The 18,413-nt window shown below is 43.2% G+C and overlaps 1 protein-coding gene across 1 annotated transcript; it reads right to left on the bottom strand.

Moving 5' to 3' along the window:
• Nucleotides 1-8,037: 8,037 nt before the first annotated feature.
• On the bottom strand, nucleotides 8,038-18,343 carry pkp2 (plakophilin 2). The gene is made up of 13 exons (XM_061070589.1): nucleotides 18,095-18,343; nucleotides 16,514-16,584; nucleotides 15,007-15,593; nucleotides 14,780-14,918; nucleotides 14,038-14,245; nucleotides 13,791-13,968; nucleotides 12,057-12,174; nucleotides 11,579-11,740; nucleotides 10,895-11,071; nucleotides 10,328-10,481; nucleotides 9,685-9,877; nucleotides 9,355-9,442; nucleotides 8,038-8,834 (listed from the first exon to the last, which is right to left on the bottom strand). Exons 1-13 carry the CDS (start codon nucleotides 18,285-18,287, stop codon nucleotides 8,766-8,768), a joined length of 2,337 nt encoding a protein of 778 aa, XP_060926572.1. The 5' UTR covers nucleotides 18,288-18,343; the 3' UTR covers nucleotides 8,038-8,765.
• Nucleotides 18,344-18,413: the final 70 nt, after the last annotated feature.

Below are 18,413 nucleotides of genomic sequence, written 5' to 3'. Positions count from 1 at the left end.
TGAGTTTGTGTGAGTGCGTTCAACCACATTTAAATTCCAGTCAAGACTGATGTTGTCATGTCTCACTGCATTAATCATGACAGCTGCCTGTTGTGCTGATCGTGCAGAAACAATTCCTCCAGTAAAATGTAATTTCAATGCAACTCAGATACATAATCTGCTCAAACCGAAAATGCATTTTTGGTGCTCAGCTTTTGAAAAATTAATTTAAATGACTCATTAATTGAAATAAATCCATTATGTGAGTTATCTTTCTTGCCAGTTTTAATTTTGATAGCAGTCATTGGTTCCAGAGCTGTAGGTCTCGGCCCACACGTCAGTTTACAATGCAGAAACTAATCCTCAACATATGGTGAAGCTGTTGTAACAATCAAGCCATGAGTGATTGATGTTTTCTTTCAAGCAGTGGTGACAAGTGCTGACAGATTAAAGGATTTAAAACCCATCTTCAGACTTAATGCACACAGTTCTCCCGCTGCTGCTGTTAGTGGCAGGTCTGTGACACAGTAAAATCACGAGACAGCCCCGTCACTCACAGGGATTTCTAATGATTTAATGCATTGTATAGATAAGTTATTCAAATTGGATAGTAGGCAGGAACAGTTTGAGCTAAAAAGCCACTTTCCAATGTCAGCAGCCAAATGGTTAAGGTCCTGACACGTGTTTTCACTTTGCCTCATTGGACCTCTTCTCAGGACTGTTGGTGTGAACACACTGTGCCTGAGGGAGATTGTGCTTACTCTCTCCAGGTTTCTTTACACCTGTCGGACAAAACTTTAACCTTCAACATCCCTCTGGTTCTGAAAATTAACTTGGCAAGCAGCTCGGCAGTTTAATCAGACAGAACCCGACATTGTATATAAAGATGGATGAAGCTTCTCCACTACCTCCCACTATCCAGAAATGAAGCTAAAATATCCCCGGACACGAAAGCAGCCATCTTGCGCATTTGGAGTCTGAGCAGCACAATTCATTAGGTCACTGGAAAAAATTAAAGAAAATATTTCTGAAAATTAATTTTTAGTATGGACCATCTCCCATCCATTAACATGGAGGAGGCGGAATTTATGACATATACTGCAGCCAGCCACCAGGAGTTTCCTTGGCTTCCCTTTTGTGGAGCAGTCATTGTCGGCCAACAAAGTAAAAACACCTGTGTAGGTTGTGGTATAGGCTGCATGATAAACATATATTTAACCAGTATTTTAAAGGTCCCATCGTATGAAAATTCCACTTTTGTAGTGCTTCTACACGTTAATTTGGGTATCTGGCATGTCTACCGTCCCAAAAACTGTGGATAACTCCCGCTATCTGGTGTGGTTTCTCTATGTCAGGAAGTATGCGCTAGCGAGCGTCCAATGGGGTTATGGGCAATCTTTACGTCATTGGCAGTTTTACGTCAGCGCAGAGACCCCCGATAACACTCGACCCACCAATCGATGGAACCACAATAGATTTAAGAACCACCCACTTTATTGACCGTCCATCGGTTTGCGCCGCGATTGCATTCTTGCGAGCCTTGTAAACACTTGGATAAGCTATCTAGCAGCATGAAACGAATTCGACCACCGAGAGCCACCGCGTAGCCCATAGCCCGTAGCCTGGAGCCCGGGAGGCGAGAGCCCGGAGCCTGGAGAGTGAGCTGTTGGTGTTTTTTCCAGGTAGGAGCTCGGAGCTGCTTCACTGTGTTGATGCTGTGGTTATGCTGCCTCAACTGCATGTGACTTTGTTGTTGTTAGCAGCAGCAGCTAACGCTGGCTTCTGTGTTTGTGTTTTGCCCCGGTGGAAGCAGCATGTATGAATACAAAACAGCTTGCTGCTAGCGACGCTAACGCTAGCCTAGCGTTAGCTGCGGCACCGGCACCTCCGTGCACCGCCGCTGTCGGGTCCGGGACGTCCCGGTGAGGGCTCCTTGGAGGTGCCGCTGTTAGCTCCGGGGACGTCCCGGTGAGGGCTCCTTGGAGGTTCCGCTGTTAGCTCCGGGGACGTCCCGGTGAGGGCTCCTCGGAGGTGCCGCTGTTAGCTCCGGGGACGTCCCGGTGAGGGCTCCGGGACGTCCCGGTGAGGGATCCTTGGAGGTGCCGCTGTTAGCTCCGGGGACGTCCCGGTGAGGGATCCTCGGAGGTGCCGCTGTTAGCTCCGGGGACGTCCCGGTGAGGGCTCCGGGACGTCCCGGTGAGGGATCCTTGGAGGTGCTGCTGTTAGCTCCGGGACGTCCCGTTGAGGGATCCTCGGAGGTGCCGCTGTTAGCTCTCGGAGTCTAGCTTGTGTGTGTGTATGTTTGTGGCGTCCCGGGCATGCAGCACGTTTTCATAGAAAACAATGCACTCGGAGGCTAACCCGACTCGTAGCTTCTGTGTGTGTCTGTCTTTGTTAGAAACTAGCACCGGAACGTGTTCAAGGACCCCCCCCCCGGTCTCCGGTTGCAATGTACCGGTGCCGGTGGGCTCGCTCAGCGCCAGGGTGGCGAAGCGGAGGAGGAGGAGGAGGAGGAGGAGGGGGGCAGAGAGCTGCACATTATAACTTTTGTGGCTCTTACAGATTTGCTCCACGCAGCCCGAGCTGCACGAACCGGTGCCGCCTCCGTCGCTCGCTTTAAAATAGACTCATACCCGGGATTTTAAGTGCATTTCGCCGCAGAAGTTGCAGCAGTGTTAGCTTCCAAGGCTAGCCCCCACATCCCTTTGCCTGTGTGTGTCTGTGTCTATCTGTGTGTGTGCGTGTGTCTGTGTGTGCGTGTGTCTGTGTCTGTGTGTGTGTGTGTGTGTGTGTGTGCGAGCGCTAAGATACAATTATATACTGTATACACACATATCTAATGCATGTATTTCAATAAATGTACATCCTTATCAGAGGGTGTAGTAGTTTTAAAATTGTAGCTTCAATGAAGAAACACAACAAACAAATACAGAAATATGTGCAGGACAGTGACTTAAAATTATTTTAACAACCTTACATATGCTAAGGAGAGATTTAAGACGTGAAAGTGGATGTGTGTGTGTGTGATTGACAGGGGGGGGCGGGGCGGTGAGAGAGGGGGGGGGGGGACTCAAAAGAGGTCAATCTTAAGAGGGCTGTTTTAGACAGGGTAAAAAGGCTGTTGTTTTAAATGATCCTTGTGGTATTTTGACCAAAAAATGTTACAGACATTTCATTAAGACCCCAAGGAACCATATCAACTGTGGTAAAATGGGCATACGAGGGGACCTTTAAAATCCTGGACCTTCACAAATATGATGCTATGTTACGTTTTGACAGTCAAAATATCCGTCTGTATCATTGAATTGAAAGAGAGTCTAGTCGAACTCCTTATCGCGCCTTGAACATCTCCATCAAATCAATTATTTAATGCCTCTGGGGCACATTTTGTAAAAGATTGAGGATGAGTTAGTCTCCACGTTTCTAATTTTTCTCTCATCATCTCCTTGGTAAATTCTTAAAATGTGTGTGCTTGACCTCCTGCCTCCTGTTAAACCTGTGTGTCTGCACGCTGTCTGCCATCACTTCAAGACGGAGACTCTTGCCCCGTCCGTTGTCAGGACCTGCGGACGTGAGTCGCTCTTTTAATCCCTTTCTCAAACTCTTCAACATGCTTTCTCCGACCAGCTCTCTCTGTACCAGTCACAACACGACCTCCTCGACCCCACGAGTCACGAGTCAGGCCAGCAGACACCCCATCTACTCTGAATTTCAAAAGCACTCCACTCTCCTCATGCCGCCTCCTTATTCCTGGTCCTCATCATTCTTGACCTGTCTGCGGTGCTTGGCACAATCGGCCATTCGTTTCTGCCTGGCACCACTGCAGACCATGTGATTTGAGAATTTAACTGTATAGGGTCTCTTTCTACCTGGCTGCTTCTATAAAGGTTTCATTGCTGGAATCCCTCAAGTGCTAAATCCCTCTGCTCTCTCTATGCTGCCCTTGCTTTCCGAGTAGTGAACTGATCTTCCCTGCTCAGGTGGAACTTTGGAATCAGTTTTCTGTGTTAGAATGAAAACTTTCAGGCTGAACAGATTATTCCTTCTTCTCCTGACCCCACAGGTTCACATCAAATTGGAGTCCTCACCTCTGAACCAGTCTTCCTCTGAATAGAGTACTTGTTAGTTGTGTCATCCTGAGGACACACTGAAACTAAAGGACCCTGGTATGGTCTATAACCAAAGAGGTAATGACCACTGAAAGATTCTCCTTCCCTATAATACCAGCAGAGTCACTGTTTGGTTCTCAGTAGAGTGCATACCTCCACCAAGGACCCTATAACGCAATGCTACAGAAAACATTCCTGGATCCATCCCTTTGTGCGGATCTACACGCAGATTTATTGCCGCACAGCAGCTGAAAAAAGTCTTTACCCTTGTGAAACCTAATTTACATGTAAATGGTCTGTATTTATATAGAGCTTTTCTTGTCTTGATGACCACTCACAGGGCTTTACAGTACAACTTTTGCCCTTCACCCATTCACATATGAGCAGCGCTTTGATTTGAGAAGGGACAATTTGGGGCTTAGTATATGGCCCAAGGACACTTTGGCCGTGCAGAATGGGGAAGACATGGACACAAACCTTCAGGTTAGAGGACGACCGCTCTAACCCCTGAGCCACAGCCAGTCCTGCCTCAAACATCAGTCTAAATAAATATGCCCGATTTTTTTCATCAAGATCCATAAATTATTTGGACATCTATAGGAAAATGTTTCCTGTAAATCTGTTGAGAAGTTTTTGCATAATCCTGTTGACAAAAAAATGGACAGTGGTAAAAGTCTTTTCAGTGGGTCTAATAAAAGTAACAGCTGAAGATCTAGAAGCAGGTATTTGAGTATTTTCCTGTCAATCACCAGTGATCATAAGACATATTAAGAGATTTCTTTGTCTTTTTCCTCAGAGCTGCCTGTAGAAGCTCTGTACTCTAAAAAGCAGACCAGTGGTTCTCAGCATTTTAAGCTCATGAGTCTTTAGAATGAAAAAAAATGCCCTCATGACTCTGTGCCAGCAGCTGCATGTGTCTGGACGTGACCAGTTCAACTGAGGTGATTTTGTTAAAATAACTGCACAAAATGTTCCAGCGTTTCTCAGGAGCCAAAGGCTGCAGGAAATGTATGGATTAAATTAAGGTAGCAAATAGTTTTCGCTTGTTCATCTCTCCACTGTCTGGAGTCATCGTTTTAGACCAATGGAATATTGCCCAGTACTTTTGGCAAAATCAAATAAACTAATTATCACATTCTGAACAGTTAGAAGTAAAATACACCATCAAGCAGGTGTTACAACCCAATCACAATGTTGGTTGAGATTTCAAAAATTACAATCCTATTAAAATGATGTAAAATCCTTTGGTTCAGGTTTTCTGTTCTCACCCGGCGTGTTTTAATTTCTAGCTTCAGCACAGGTTGCTTGTATTTGCAAGCATGTGGCTGTGAAACCTTAATACAATCCATTTTGTTTAATGAGGGAGAAAAACCTTTGTCCCACTTTCATAAGATCCCTGTTCTACCTCCTCTCTCTATATGTGCAATCTTTCTACCATTGCTTCCTGGCTGTGTTGCTGCCAAAGCTTAATATCACACTGCCTGTTATCTGGCAAACCTGAGTGTTTTTAATTAGCTGACCAGGAAAGGGATTAACTCAAACCTGGTCCAAACAAAGGCCGAGGAAATCACTGGGCTCAAGGGGATCAAGGGTCTTTTGAAACCAAGACCAAGGTGTGGTGCCCTGTGGGAGGCGCTCTATTTGAAATGACCCCAAAACAAATACAAATGTGTAAAAAAATAAGTGAAAAGCTGGAAGTCTAAAAGAGATGGAGACAAACGAGAGAAAGTGAGCTCGATCAGACTGAGCAATGTGAAGCTCTTCATCTATAATGAAACAAGTTATATTATCTTATAAATGTCAGTTTTAAAAGCAGCATGGCAGCGGAAACAGGATGTTTTGTCATTTTGATTATTTATTTCCTCCGCAGGTTGGAATCACTAAATAAACTCCTGCTTCTTCATGGTTTTCAGGCAGTTCTGTCAAGAGGCATGAACCAAATGTTGTTCTATTTGTCAGTCATTTCCTGTAGTTTAAATAAGAGGTTTTGTTTTTTCCAATGACTATTTTCAATATGATTTAATCTCATCCAAATTCCTCCTGACCAAATTCGTGACAAAAAATGTATTAGATACCTAGTAAGTTAGTTTTAAATTATTTTTAAATAATCTTTCGAACATTTTCCTCACATGTCTGCCTTTGTGACATCACCGGGTGGTTCTTCATCCCAGATGTTCTTAGAAGATGAAGAGGAATAAGGGACACACGTCATCCCTGGAAATCAATGGACCGAGTTCTGGAAAAAAAAGGAAAACTTGATTTTACATCTGAAATGTTCTTGAGTGATTAAGTCAGTGAGAAGCAATTTGCTCTGAGTGCTGACGCCCTTCACAATGGCCTCAGTGTTAAGCAGAGAAAAGTCAAGCTGGCTTCTTTTCAGCCTGTTTTCCACTGCTGCTGCTCCTCTGTGGAAGAATCCTTTCTTTCTTCCTCCGTCTCAAACATGTTCTTTCATTACGTGACAACCTCCCCTTCACATCTACCTGCTCCACGAACAGACATTTTTGGAAATATTCTTATTTCTGAGTTAGGCTATAAATCTCTTTTCTTAAGGCTTCAGAAAACTTTAACACTCTCCCGTTGTTTTGGGCTCTTTTGAGACCAAAATTACAAATGGGAACATTTAATTATTCTTAGCATCTAAAAAAAGACGATTGTCCCCTTGAGAAATAATAAATCTGACCAGTTCTCGGCTGTGTGAGAGACAAAAAGGCTGCTGTTGAAAGGATTTCACTTCTTCTGCAAACTAGAGGCATGGAAATCATGCACTTTGTCATCAAAATAGCTCAGAAAGTGGGAGAATTAGAGATTATTAGCAGGGAAAGAGAAGAAAAGTGCAGATTTTAGTTCTTCAAAAATAGAACAGCTCAGGGTTTTAATCTCAGAGTTAAACCACTTAAAATATGACGGATTAGGAGTTAGTGAATATGAAAAGAAAATGTTGTTTGAGGGCAAAGAACAACTGGGGGACGATTTTACACTGAATCTGTTCTGCTCATCATCAAGGAGACTTAGTGAGGATGAGTTGATGCTACACCACTGCCCCCTGCAGGATATATCAAGAGAAACCCTCCACTTTTCTGCATTTATATGCTCGGAAAAATGGTTCTTAAATTATTCCATATATTTTGAGAATCATCCTGCATTTTCTGCCTTGTAATACACATACAAATACATATAAAATGCACTTCACACACATATAAAAGAAGCTGCAGCCGCTCAGAATGAAGCCAGAAAACAGGAAGAACATCAATTGTATATCATGTCACGCTACATTATGTCCCAGGTACCTGCAGATGGAGACTAAGCTTCTTCTAAGAGCTCACGTCCTCGCTCCCGTGCAGGCTGGATATGCAGATATATGAAGACAATCACTGACACAAAGCTGTAATTACTTTAGTGGGATGCTGTTAATTTGGTTGAGGGAAATTCAACCACTGCCTGGAGTCGAGCGAGGCCTTTGTAGATTTCCCAGATGGGAGCGGCTTCATTAGACCGAGTGGATCTCAGGGGGAATTTGTCTGTTTTAAACGCAAAGTGTCAGAACACGACCACCGAGGGGAAGAGGGGGAGAGGGACTGGAGTCAGGACACAAACGCAGGTACAAAAGCTTAAGCTGGTGAAGGTGAACTTCAGCGAGAAGAAAATTAAACACAAACAGGCTTATGGTCGCCAGCCGCAGGCAAACAGCACAGGAACATGGGGTAAATACCTGGAAACTGAACTGAGACACAAGGGAAAGCCACTAGTTAACAGATGGAGGGACAAAGACAAAGGGAAGCACAAGGGATGAAGGGATCAGTGAACACAGGAGAAACACATCAGGACAGGTGCATCACAAAGACAAGTAGTGAAGCAGTTTCAAGATAAAACAGGAAATTAAGAACTCAGAGTGCGAGCAACCAAAAACTAGCAAAACAAGGTAAAGAGAAGATACTGAGCAATAAAGTGTATTTAAAACCGTTTATTCATTTGAGGAACATTCAATAAGGCAGAAAGCAGGAGAGCAGCTTGTTTTACAGGAGCAAGTCTTAAAATACTTTTATGTACATGACATATATACAGGTTGATCTTCAATCGTTTGTTTTTGGTTAAACATTTAGTTTGTGTTTCATTGTGGTTCTTTCCAATAATAACCTGAAGTGCAAAAAAAACACACAGCAAAACCATAAACTGACCAACAAGCTGCCATTATTAAATAACCTAGAAAAAAATTCAGGAATATTAATTCATTTCCGTTATCATTGTTGGAGAGATGTTACATTTTCGAGAAAAGTTTCTTAATTCATCCGTCAGTTTGTCCGAACATGAGGCACAAAGACAGCGGCTGCAAATAAAAAAATGTTTTATGTTTTTGTGTTTAAATTGACTCTATTCCCTATTTCCACATTTACAAACATTCTACAAACAAGGTTTGTTCTTTCCCTACATAAACACTAAGATCTACTCTCTACATTCAATCACACAAAGAAAGGTTTTGACCCATTTCATGAGACATCAACCGGAAATACAGACGTAGTTTTACAATGTTTCGTCCGCAGTGTTGAGAAAAGCATCTTCTATTAACTGTGACACAAATAAAGGGAAACAGTGCAACGAGTGAATGTGACTACAAGCTCCGATACTGTGAACAAGTGCAGCACGGAGTATGATGTACTGTGCACGAGCATCTTGGGTTCAGTTCCGTCCAGAGTTCAAAGCCTTTGTCGTTCTCGGATTGATGAAATCAGTTTTCCTGTAGCCGCACTGCAGAGGGAGAAGGAAGATGAAATACTGGAAGTTAAATCAGCTGAACAACAGATGATTAGTTGTCTTTATGGAGAGCCAAACTAGTGACTGTAGAATGTGTAATACACTTCACACATTTTCATAATGTACATGTTTCTATAAATGTACTTTTATTTTTGATATATGTCATTTCAATTTACAGCCTTTTCATGTATTGCTCTTGTGAGTTTAGTTTCGGTTGTTATCTTCTCCTTCAATGACCGAATGCTTCTTCACTTGCTTTATCTTTCAGTTCATGTATTCAAATCCCCTCGACCTAAAACAAACGCTATTCTTACTTGCTATTACAATTTCAGTTTCTGATGCAATTTCAAGCAAAATAAAGGTAAAAATCAAAGAGGCTGCGAGGATCCACACAAACCTAAAAATAACACATACACACAAAAAGATGCCACTGACTTTGCTGACTCTGTTCAGACAAAAGGACAATGTGTTAGACGGAGGAAACCACACAACATCTAACATCTAACACACTCACCTTCTTGTAGGCTCCATGGAGATCAGTGTATTTCCACATGGTGTGCAGCAGGGCACACGCAGCCTGACAGGCTCTGTTGGGTCCATAACTACGACACAGAGAGGTGAATTAATTCCCTCCTAAATATATAATATAGGTGCGTATGACAGTATATGAGAGGGTAGAGGTATTTTGCTTATAGATTTTTCTGGTATATTCATAGGAAATTGAGGTAAATAAACTCCATGTTTACTATTTTCTTTGCTTTTTTGCTTCTCTTTCAACTTGTGGTTTGTGTTCATATTGTATTGTCCTTCATTTGTGCTGTGTGAGCTGTGAGCGCTGACTTACCCGCTGTCCCTGCTGCTGATGCTGATGATCTTGGGCAGCGCCCCCTGGCTGACGATGGCTCTGACGTGCTGCAGGCTGCTCTGACACAGGTTGATCAGGATGTGACACAGAGAAGCTGTCACCTCAGTGGGAAGGTCGGTTCCCGTGTCGTCGTTGGGCAGCATCGCCACCACCTCCGGCAACACCTGCTTCACTTCGGGTGGGAAACGATAACACACATGGAAATATATAGAAAACATAGAATTTTTAAATTGAGCAGTAACAGGTATAAAAAAATCAAAAATGTCGCAGTCCAAGTGAAAACAACATGGTTAATATTAAAAGACCTAAATTATCTTCAAGAGGATGGGGGGTGGAGTCTGACTGGGTTCAAAGTTTCTGAACACCTGCCTACACCTGCGACCTGCACCCATTGGACGGTACAAGCTGTCAATCACACGGTATACAAGCCCAGAAGAACACCGTGCTTTATAGTCTATCTCACTCTAAATGGGATTATCATTTATAAAATGAAAATCATGCTGTGTTGAAGAGGACTTGAAACTAGAGAGTTAGGCCATAAACTGACTTCTATAGAAACTGAGTGCCCCCTGCTGGCCGCCTCCGCATTGGCTTCGCTTTCCAGTCCCAGTGTGAAACTTACCGATGTCAGGATGCAGTTCATGGTGGTGAGAGAGGTTTTTTATCAGGGACACGGTCATCCTCTTCACAGCGCTCTCTTTCTCCTGCAGCATGTTCTTGACGTGATGGAGACCGTTCTCCCGCTGGACAACAGTGAAAGCGATGGCTTCAGACACCTGCGATGAAGATGTGTGTGAAATATGGGATATGTTTATTGTATTTCAGAAGATGAGAAAGTTCCATATATAAATGAGTTATAATCTACATCCATGTGCATAATATTTGAAATCAGGCACATGAATGTCACCAGTTTACTCTATAATCAATACATTTCTCTAGTTAATATATTTCTGTATAATCAATAAAGTTCTCCATAATTGATACATACCTTTATAAATAATATATTTATTTATAATAAAACATTTCTCTATAATTAATGAATGTATCTACGACATTTACTGAATCAATGAAACATTGATTCAATAGATGTAATTTCATTTCTCTATGCTTAAAACCTTTCTCTATATACACATATTTCACTACAGTTTATACATTTCTCTATATTCAATCAACTTCTCCATAACCCTACCGCTCCGCTCCCAGCCGTGATGTTCTGCAGGGCCCCGACAGCAGCCTCCTGGGTGGCCGGGCGGACGCTGCGGGCGATCAGCGACAGGTACATGCGGACAGTGATGGCGCTCCACAGCCACTCCATGCCACGGGGGTTGGCCTTCTCCTCCAGCAGGGGGCACTGCCGCTCCAGATGCTGGGGGTGGGTAGGGGGGGTGGGGGGGAGGACAGGCAGATATGAGTTGGGTTCACCGGGTTCACACAGTCCCAGCAGGGGGATGAGTGACGATGACGGACATGTGCATATCTCTGCTCTCATCCCGTGCGTGTGTAGATATTTAACGTTGACTCGAGCAGAGAAGAGAGACCAGACTGTAAATTCACATCATCATGAAACCTGTGCTGCAGCGGCCGAGTAGCTGCAATGCAGATATATTGTTCAAAGGGTCTAATGGATGTGAAAGGATTAAAAATGCATTTTCCAAACTGTAATCCTTTTATTTGAAATGTCATGCTCTCATGTTTCTCTTCATGCAAATAACAGGAGGATGAATAAAAGCCGTGTTAGGGCTGATTAAACCACGGGCTGTACATAAAGAGGATTAAACCTGCAGCAATCCAGCAGATTTAACAGACTTGCTGTCAGATATTGTCGAACACATATTCTGCATTGTCACAGTGGATTCTTGTCGGGAGGGATTACCTCTGTGATCTTGGCGCTGCGTTGAGGGAAGCAGCTCACGCTCGTTGGCTCGGGAGCCAGGTTTCGTCGAGACCCTCTGAGGTCCTGGGGGAAGTCTTTAGGAAGCTCCGCCTCCATCTGGTAAGAAAGGTTGTGCAGGATGCAGACGCAGTTCTCTGTGGACTTCAGAGCAGATATAAACATGGGTAAATATTCAAGGATTTAAATGATGGCATGTTGTATAGCTGTAATCAAGGTACTTTTACTCTATGTCCCCTCGGGGCCCGCCCCCAAGTTTGAGAACCACTGCACCTCTGAGTAAAACATGTGGGGTTTAAACACAGAAAGCATCACATCTAAAACATCGGATTTAGCAGATGTAGAAACTCCAGCGCCTGTAAAACTCCACTTCAGCTCAAACTGCCAACGGCCTTTGTGTGAAGCCGACTGTGTGAAGATGAATGTTTTTCTCTGGGACGCTTCATCATTTCCATTTCACCTTGTCATCCGTCTTGTAGTCGGCGATGGTTCCCCGGATGTAGTAGACCAGAGAGTCGATAAGATTCTCGCAGTGCCTCATCGCCTTCCTGCCGTCCGGACCCGCAGAGCTCAGATTCCTTTAGACACATAGTGACATTTGTGTTTTTAATTCTACTGGCAGAAATAAATTCACTTCATGATTACACACGTCAATGGTTTTTGGATTTCAGGCTGTTCCTAAACAAGCTGCAAAACAAATTCCTGGATTAACATTCTAACTGCGCCTGACAGCTTCTTTGATCAAATATAACGAAGGGAACTCGTCATTTTTCTCCTCCCGCGGGGAGGCTCTGAGGGGTTGAGAACACGATAAGGAGAACTTGATAACGCCGGGCCGCCGAGGACTGAGTGATTTCAGTTCAGTAGAGCGGAGAAGAGAGAGGGTTCCATGAATTATTCAGCCTCCGACTCTTTTCATCTGGCTGTAGTTGCCGGGGAAGCGGCCGCGTCGCATTCTCTTCTGCTTTGTAAACAAGGAGATGATCTACGACGAGAATAACCAACTGGAAACCAACACAACGTACATAATCTGAGGCCGCGGCTGATAAGCTGTCATCAACCGAGAGTTATGACGAGAGCAGAGAATACGACAGGTGTATTAAATTCTTTGGCGTTTTTGAGTCGGTGCGATCACAAACCGAAACAGGAGAAAGTGACATTTCTTCAATCCATCATCGAGCAGCTTTCTCACAATTTCTTTTGTTTTTCTTCTTGTTGGCAGAAACTCAATAAAGTTTTTCATCAGGAATCTGAAAAGGGGTTTCGGCTCCTTCCACAGAACTACAGTCAGCACGTTCCTTGTTACAGCAGAACTTGGACGGAGAGATCAGTTTATAACTCGATGAGAATCTGTTTACTCATAACTCGGCTTAGCAGAGATGGTGTATGACTACCTTCTCTGAGAGCACGCTCTTCTTTGAGTCTGAGCGCTAGAAGAGGAGCTGAAGCGCAGATACAAAATATCTGAGTGCAAGCAGTTTGAGCACAAGCAGAGTAAATGCAGAGCTGATGCAAAGTACATTACATCTTTAAAGTCTACTTTGCACATTATCACACAGCTTGAACAGTTAATTACTTATGGTTTATTAATGACTTATATATTACATTAAAGTCTATAGAGGCTTATTTCAGTCCCACTGTGTGTATAATTCATAAACTGTATAAACTGTGTGGTGTCACAAAAATGTGTATTATATAATCAGATGAAAGTTGCCATGTACAACTTTTATTATTAAATAAAGAAAAAAAAGAGTAGCTGCTTTTGTTTATTTCTAAACTAGCTAAATGCAGCAAAATCAAATAAATCAATAATTGATACTTTTAGATCAGTGAAATTAGTGTAAAATACAATTTATAAAGCTTTACATTACATATAGAGATTGTTTTTCCTTTTATCAGTCACCGTTTTTATGTATATTAAGTTTTAATCTATTTTAATAAGTGATTTATTAGTCAGCTGTTGCTTCAGCCTGACTTTTTGGTACGTTATAAAAAGTGGAGCAAATCTAAGCACAAGGGGCGTATATCCGAGTGCCAGCGCAGGGTTTAGAGTGAAAGCCTCATTTATTTTGGTATGAGTCGTCTGTCACCAGTCGTCGGTGTCTGTTTACTGCCATCTATAATCAGCGCTGCAGAGAAGAACTCGGAGCATCCGGTTTCAAAGCCCACAGAGGAAGAGGAGGAGGAATCGTACCGCAGGCAGCCTGTGGCAAAGTGGAAAACCTCAGGGTCGGCGAGGAGATCGTCTTTTGGGTTCTCGCCCTCGGAGATACCCGAGTTGGGCACGAGGACGGACTGAGTGAGGACAGGTAAGGCCTGTCTGGAGAGACGCTCCTTCAGCAAGTCGTGAGAGGAGAGGTTCCACAAGAGCCCTAAAAACAGAAATAGATTTAATCATCTCCAGAGCAACTTAAAATCTATTTACAAAGTCAAAGACCGACCTGCGAGTTGTCGTCTGGTCTCAATGTCATGGCTTCCCTTCAGCGCGCCCAGTATGGTGGCTATGCCGTCGCTCTCCTTCACCTCCATCTTGTTCTCGCTGCTCTGGTACACGACGTTGCGCAGCGAGCCGGCGGCGACGCGCTGCACCTCCTCACTGTCGCTGTGGAGGAGCTGCAGCAGCTTTCCGATTCCACGGAGAAAGTACACCTGAAAATATATGTTAAAATGGGGTCTTCAAAGGTTTAGCGTGTACGATTCAGGTGAAAGGAATCTGGGCAGAAATTGAATGTAAAATAATGGTATTGATGTTTTCACAAGTGTTACATCTAAATTAAATGGGCCCTTTATATTTAAATACTTAATACTTTATCGGGAGCAGCTCCTTTTTTTTTACAGTAGCCCAGACTGGACAAACTAAACAACACCTTTTGAGTTTTTATGATAACTGAAGGATCCACAGGTTCTTTTTTAGGTTTGGAGGGGGAGAGTGAGGTGAGGGGGATTCAGCTGCAACATGCAACTTCACCACTAGATGTCACTACATTCTACACACTGAACCTTTAAGTGGAGATTGCATGCGAGTTTCCTGCCACCTCACACCTATCTGTACAAAGAGAGACATACCAGGACTAAAAGATGCTACAAGTATTTCCTCCCTAAACTGAGGTATGAAAATTTAATTATTTATGAACTAAACTGTACACGCCATCATGTGGACACACTGCATGTGAGTAAACACACCATCTTCTTAGCCTTTTCGCTCTTGAAACATTGATTCTGAATGTGGCTGGCTGCGTAGATCAGCGTTTCCTCGTTCTCCTGCGTCAACATGCCCACGGCCTTATCCAACGTCATCTCCGGAGGCTTGTTCTCCGACTTCCTGTGTGAAGCAGACAAAGCCCTGAATGAGAAATTGCACAACCGAGAATATATTTATGGAACCAGAAGAAACACAAACGTGTTCTTACAGTGTCATGACATTCTGCGTCTGTATCTGCTGAGCGGGGACGTCTACTTCCACCTTCCTGCCAGTGTCCACCTCCACGCTGGTGACCGTGGGCGGGTACGAGTTCAGCCTGCGGTGGCCCTGAGCGTTCCTTCCGACCTGAGCCAACCACGACAGCCCCTCATCACCACCTCTCTCCTGCACGTTGTGTCTCTCAGTTCGGTTTTGACTCCAGCGAGAGCCGTATCCACCACTCTGCTGAAACGTTGCATTTGCAAACCCGGGCTGAGGCCCTGACGTTTGCCTCTGTAAACCCTGGCGGAAGCTCCTGCTTGCAGTTGTGGACGCGTGCGGCCGCGTTCCATGAGGCGCCTCTGAGAAGGCGTAACGCCAGATTGAGTCGTTCCCGTACGAGCGGTCGAGCAGCGTGCCCGTCCTCTGAGCCTGACCCGGTCCTGGGAACGTGTACGTGGCGAACCGCAGGGTGCTGTAGCTGAAGGGGGCGCGAGGTAATCGTGGGGTCTGCGGCGGAGACACCTCCACCCTCCTGGTCGGTCTCCGCACGTGGTTGCTATACAGAGAGCAGCTAGTGGAGGTCAATCCATTCATCTGTGGAAACAAAACACAAACTACACGTTAATACAGTGAGGTCTGGGAGGACTTTAAATTTACACAATACAGTACAATTTTAGATCCAATAATCAATACTGTTACTTTTGCCATGTTAACCGGAGATAAGCATTTGTCTAGGCGAGTGCATGAAACACAAAGTAAAATGTATGTTTAATTTAGAACCTGAACTGAGAACATACTCTTTATCCAAGTTGTGTCACAAAAATATGTGTTTTATAATAATATAAAGTTGCCTTGGACAAGTTTTAGGGGATTTTAAAGAAAAAAATAGACAGGAAGTGCTTTTGTTTATTGGTATATGAGTCATGAAGCTGAAAACACATAGGAAGGGACAGATGTCAATAATTCATGCTGTTCGTTCAATAATTGAAACTATAGTGTCAAATTATATATTGACTTCAATCAACAAAAGCAAATTCTAAATTTCATTTTACCAGCTACAATTTGATCAAAAACATTAAGTTTTAATCGATCTTATTAAGAGATTAGTTATTAGGTTATTACTTTATCGTTTTGAATCAAATTCCTTGAGAATTTTTTTTATTTATACTGAAATCAATAGATTGAATCGAAAAAAGTAAATAAAACACGACTTTACAATGTCATTTCACCACTAATCACTTGTTAAAATGAATGAAAAAGCTTATTTATTTTGTCACTGTCGGGGCTCCATAGAGCTGAAGTCAACACTGTTAAAATAACATATAAATCCCAACGTCGTGGTGAAGAACACGATTATTGATTTGCATGAAGCAGCTGCAGACATTTGAATGCATTCAAATGTCACAATATGTAAAGTAAAGCGTGATAAGCATCTACGAGCCTTGTGTGTTTGTGTTTGTGTTTGTGTGGGTGTTTGTGTGGGCATGAGTCAGGAGGTAAAAAGAGCCCCTCACCTTCATGTTTGGTAAATGTCCATCTGCAGCATCAAAGCTCTGTGCTGCGCTTCTCTGTAAGTGGACACCACCTTGAACAAGTGGAAGAGGTTTAGTCAGAGCGTCCAGTTTCACACTGTAATTATATATACGCATGATGGCGACACCAACACCTCCTCGGGTCGGCGGAGTGACTCCCACCCAAAACACTCAGAGCGCTGCGAGCGTTTTCCTACACTGAAAACCAAACTTCTTCATTTCCATTTAGAGGGATTGGTAAGAAGAAGACTGAGGAGGAACGCGTATATTATTTTAGGGTTTTTCATTAATTGATTTTGACATAAATTTCTGGTACATACAATTCAAAGTGTTACGCCTGAATGCTTCAATCTGTCATTAGTTCATTGCTCTCCTGTAAATCATTTTATGCTGATGACTTACTGGTGTCCGCAGCTGACTCACCCACACCGACCAAATAAAACAATATAAGAGCACAGATGACAGATCCCTTAGAAAGCCAGGAAGTGAGTTTAGGTTCAGGCTGAAGGAAACTGCAGAAACCTGTTGGACCAGAAAGTACTGCAGCAAGAATTCTCCTCACAAAAAAAAGCCTGGATTAAGTTGAAATGATTGATAAATAGTTAACCAGCAGTGGACTGCACATGCTTTACACAGAGCAGATCCTCTGGATGGGAAAAGGCTCCTTTCATGAGAAAACAATAACAGCAAATATCACGATGCAATTATCATCAAAAGCTATTTAACGAATCTTCAATATTTATCCCCATGTAGCAATGAAACAATATCAATATTTATCTCAATTTAACTTTTACCGATAGCAATATACCAAAACTCCAATATATCTCAGTATCGTGATAAAAGAGAAACAGTGAATATTGCAAAATAATTCTCATCAATAGCAATGTAGCTTAACTCCTATATATATATATATATATATATATATATATATATATAAATATCAACATATTGCCTTAAAACAATAACAATAATGATCGCGTTTTAATCAACAATAATGATCGCGTTCTAATCAAAACCAATACAACAAAACTTCAACATGAAGCGATTTATCTTTGCAGTTTAATTTTCCTAAATAGCATTGTAACAAAACTTCATACTCCGTTTATTATGATAAAAAAATAAAAACAATAAGCACAATACAACACTTCAATAAATAACAATAACAGTGATATCACAAGATTTTCATTGATCGCAATGCATCGAAACTTCAACATATAGATATATATCTATATAGTGCAATAAAATTGACCATTTGCTGAAATATAATTTTCACGGATAGCACTTCCATATATATGGATGCATTCTACCTCAGATCTGTCAAATGTTTTATGGTGTTTATCATCATTTATCGTGATGATTATTGATATAAAATGATATGAATTAGTTTCATCTTGGTGACATTTAGTCCAAACGCGGCCATGAATAATTGAAGGTGGATGGTTATTCTAGTGGGGACAGGAGGAGGAGGAGCAGAGTGTGGCTCCTCTGCATCACATCCACTCAGGTGTAACTCATGTTCATCATGATAAGCTACACAGTGATCATAGTAATGTGGATCGGTACCGGTGCTCTGGGTCCTCCTCGCCCTCCTCGCCAGGGTGAGCTGGACCTGCTGCTGGACCCGCAGGCTCCGCTCGGCGGACGGGATCCTGGCCGGGGAGGAGGCTCCGGGCCCGGCCGGCACCGCCAGGCTGGTGTCGTCCAGCCCGGAGCCTCCCGGGCCCCGGGGAGCCGACCTCAGGAACACCTCGTCCATAGTGACCGGGTCCGGGGGGGGAGCGTCACGGCCGTGGATCCATTCAGAGCCGGGGGTTCGATCCCGCAGACATGTCGAGTTCCTGCTTTGTTCCTGCGAGCAGCCAGGTACATACGGAGGAGGGCG

This window comes from Limanda limanda, chromosome 1 (assembly GCF_963576545.1).
Source record: "Limanda limanda chromosome 1, fLimLim1.1, whole genome shotgun sequence".
NCBI lineage: Eukaryota > Metazoa > Chordata > Actinopteri > Pleuronectiformes > Pleuronectidae > Limanda > Limanda limanda.
Note: the sequence above shows the minus strand (reverse complement) of the source record. Positions and strands in the feature narration are given on the sequence as shown.

Bases quoted from the DNA above. Each gene is read 5' to 3' on its own strand.
- pkp2 (XM_061070589.1), bottom strand. From the start codon at position 18,287: ATGGACGAGGTGTTCCTGAGGTCGGCTCCCCGGGGCCCGGGAGGCTCC. The intron at 14,246-14,779 runs GTGTGTTTACTC...ATATATTTTCAG, and splicing joins GCGAAAAGGCTAAGAAGATG to GTGTACTTTCTCCGTGGAAT. The intron at 12,175-13,790 runs GTACGATTCCTC...ATGTGTCTAAAG, and splicing joins TTTGCCACAGGCTGCCTGCG to GAATCTGAGCTCTGCGGGTC.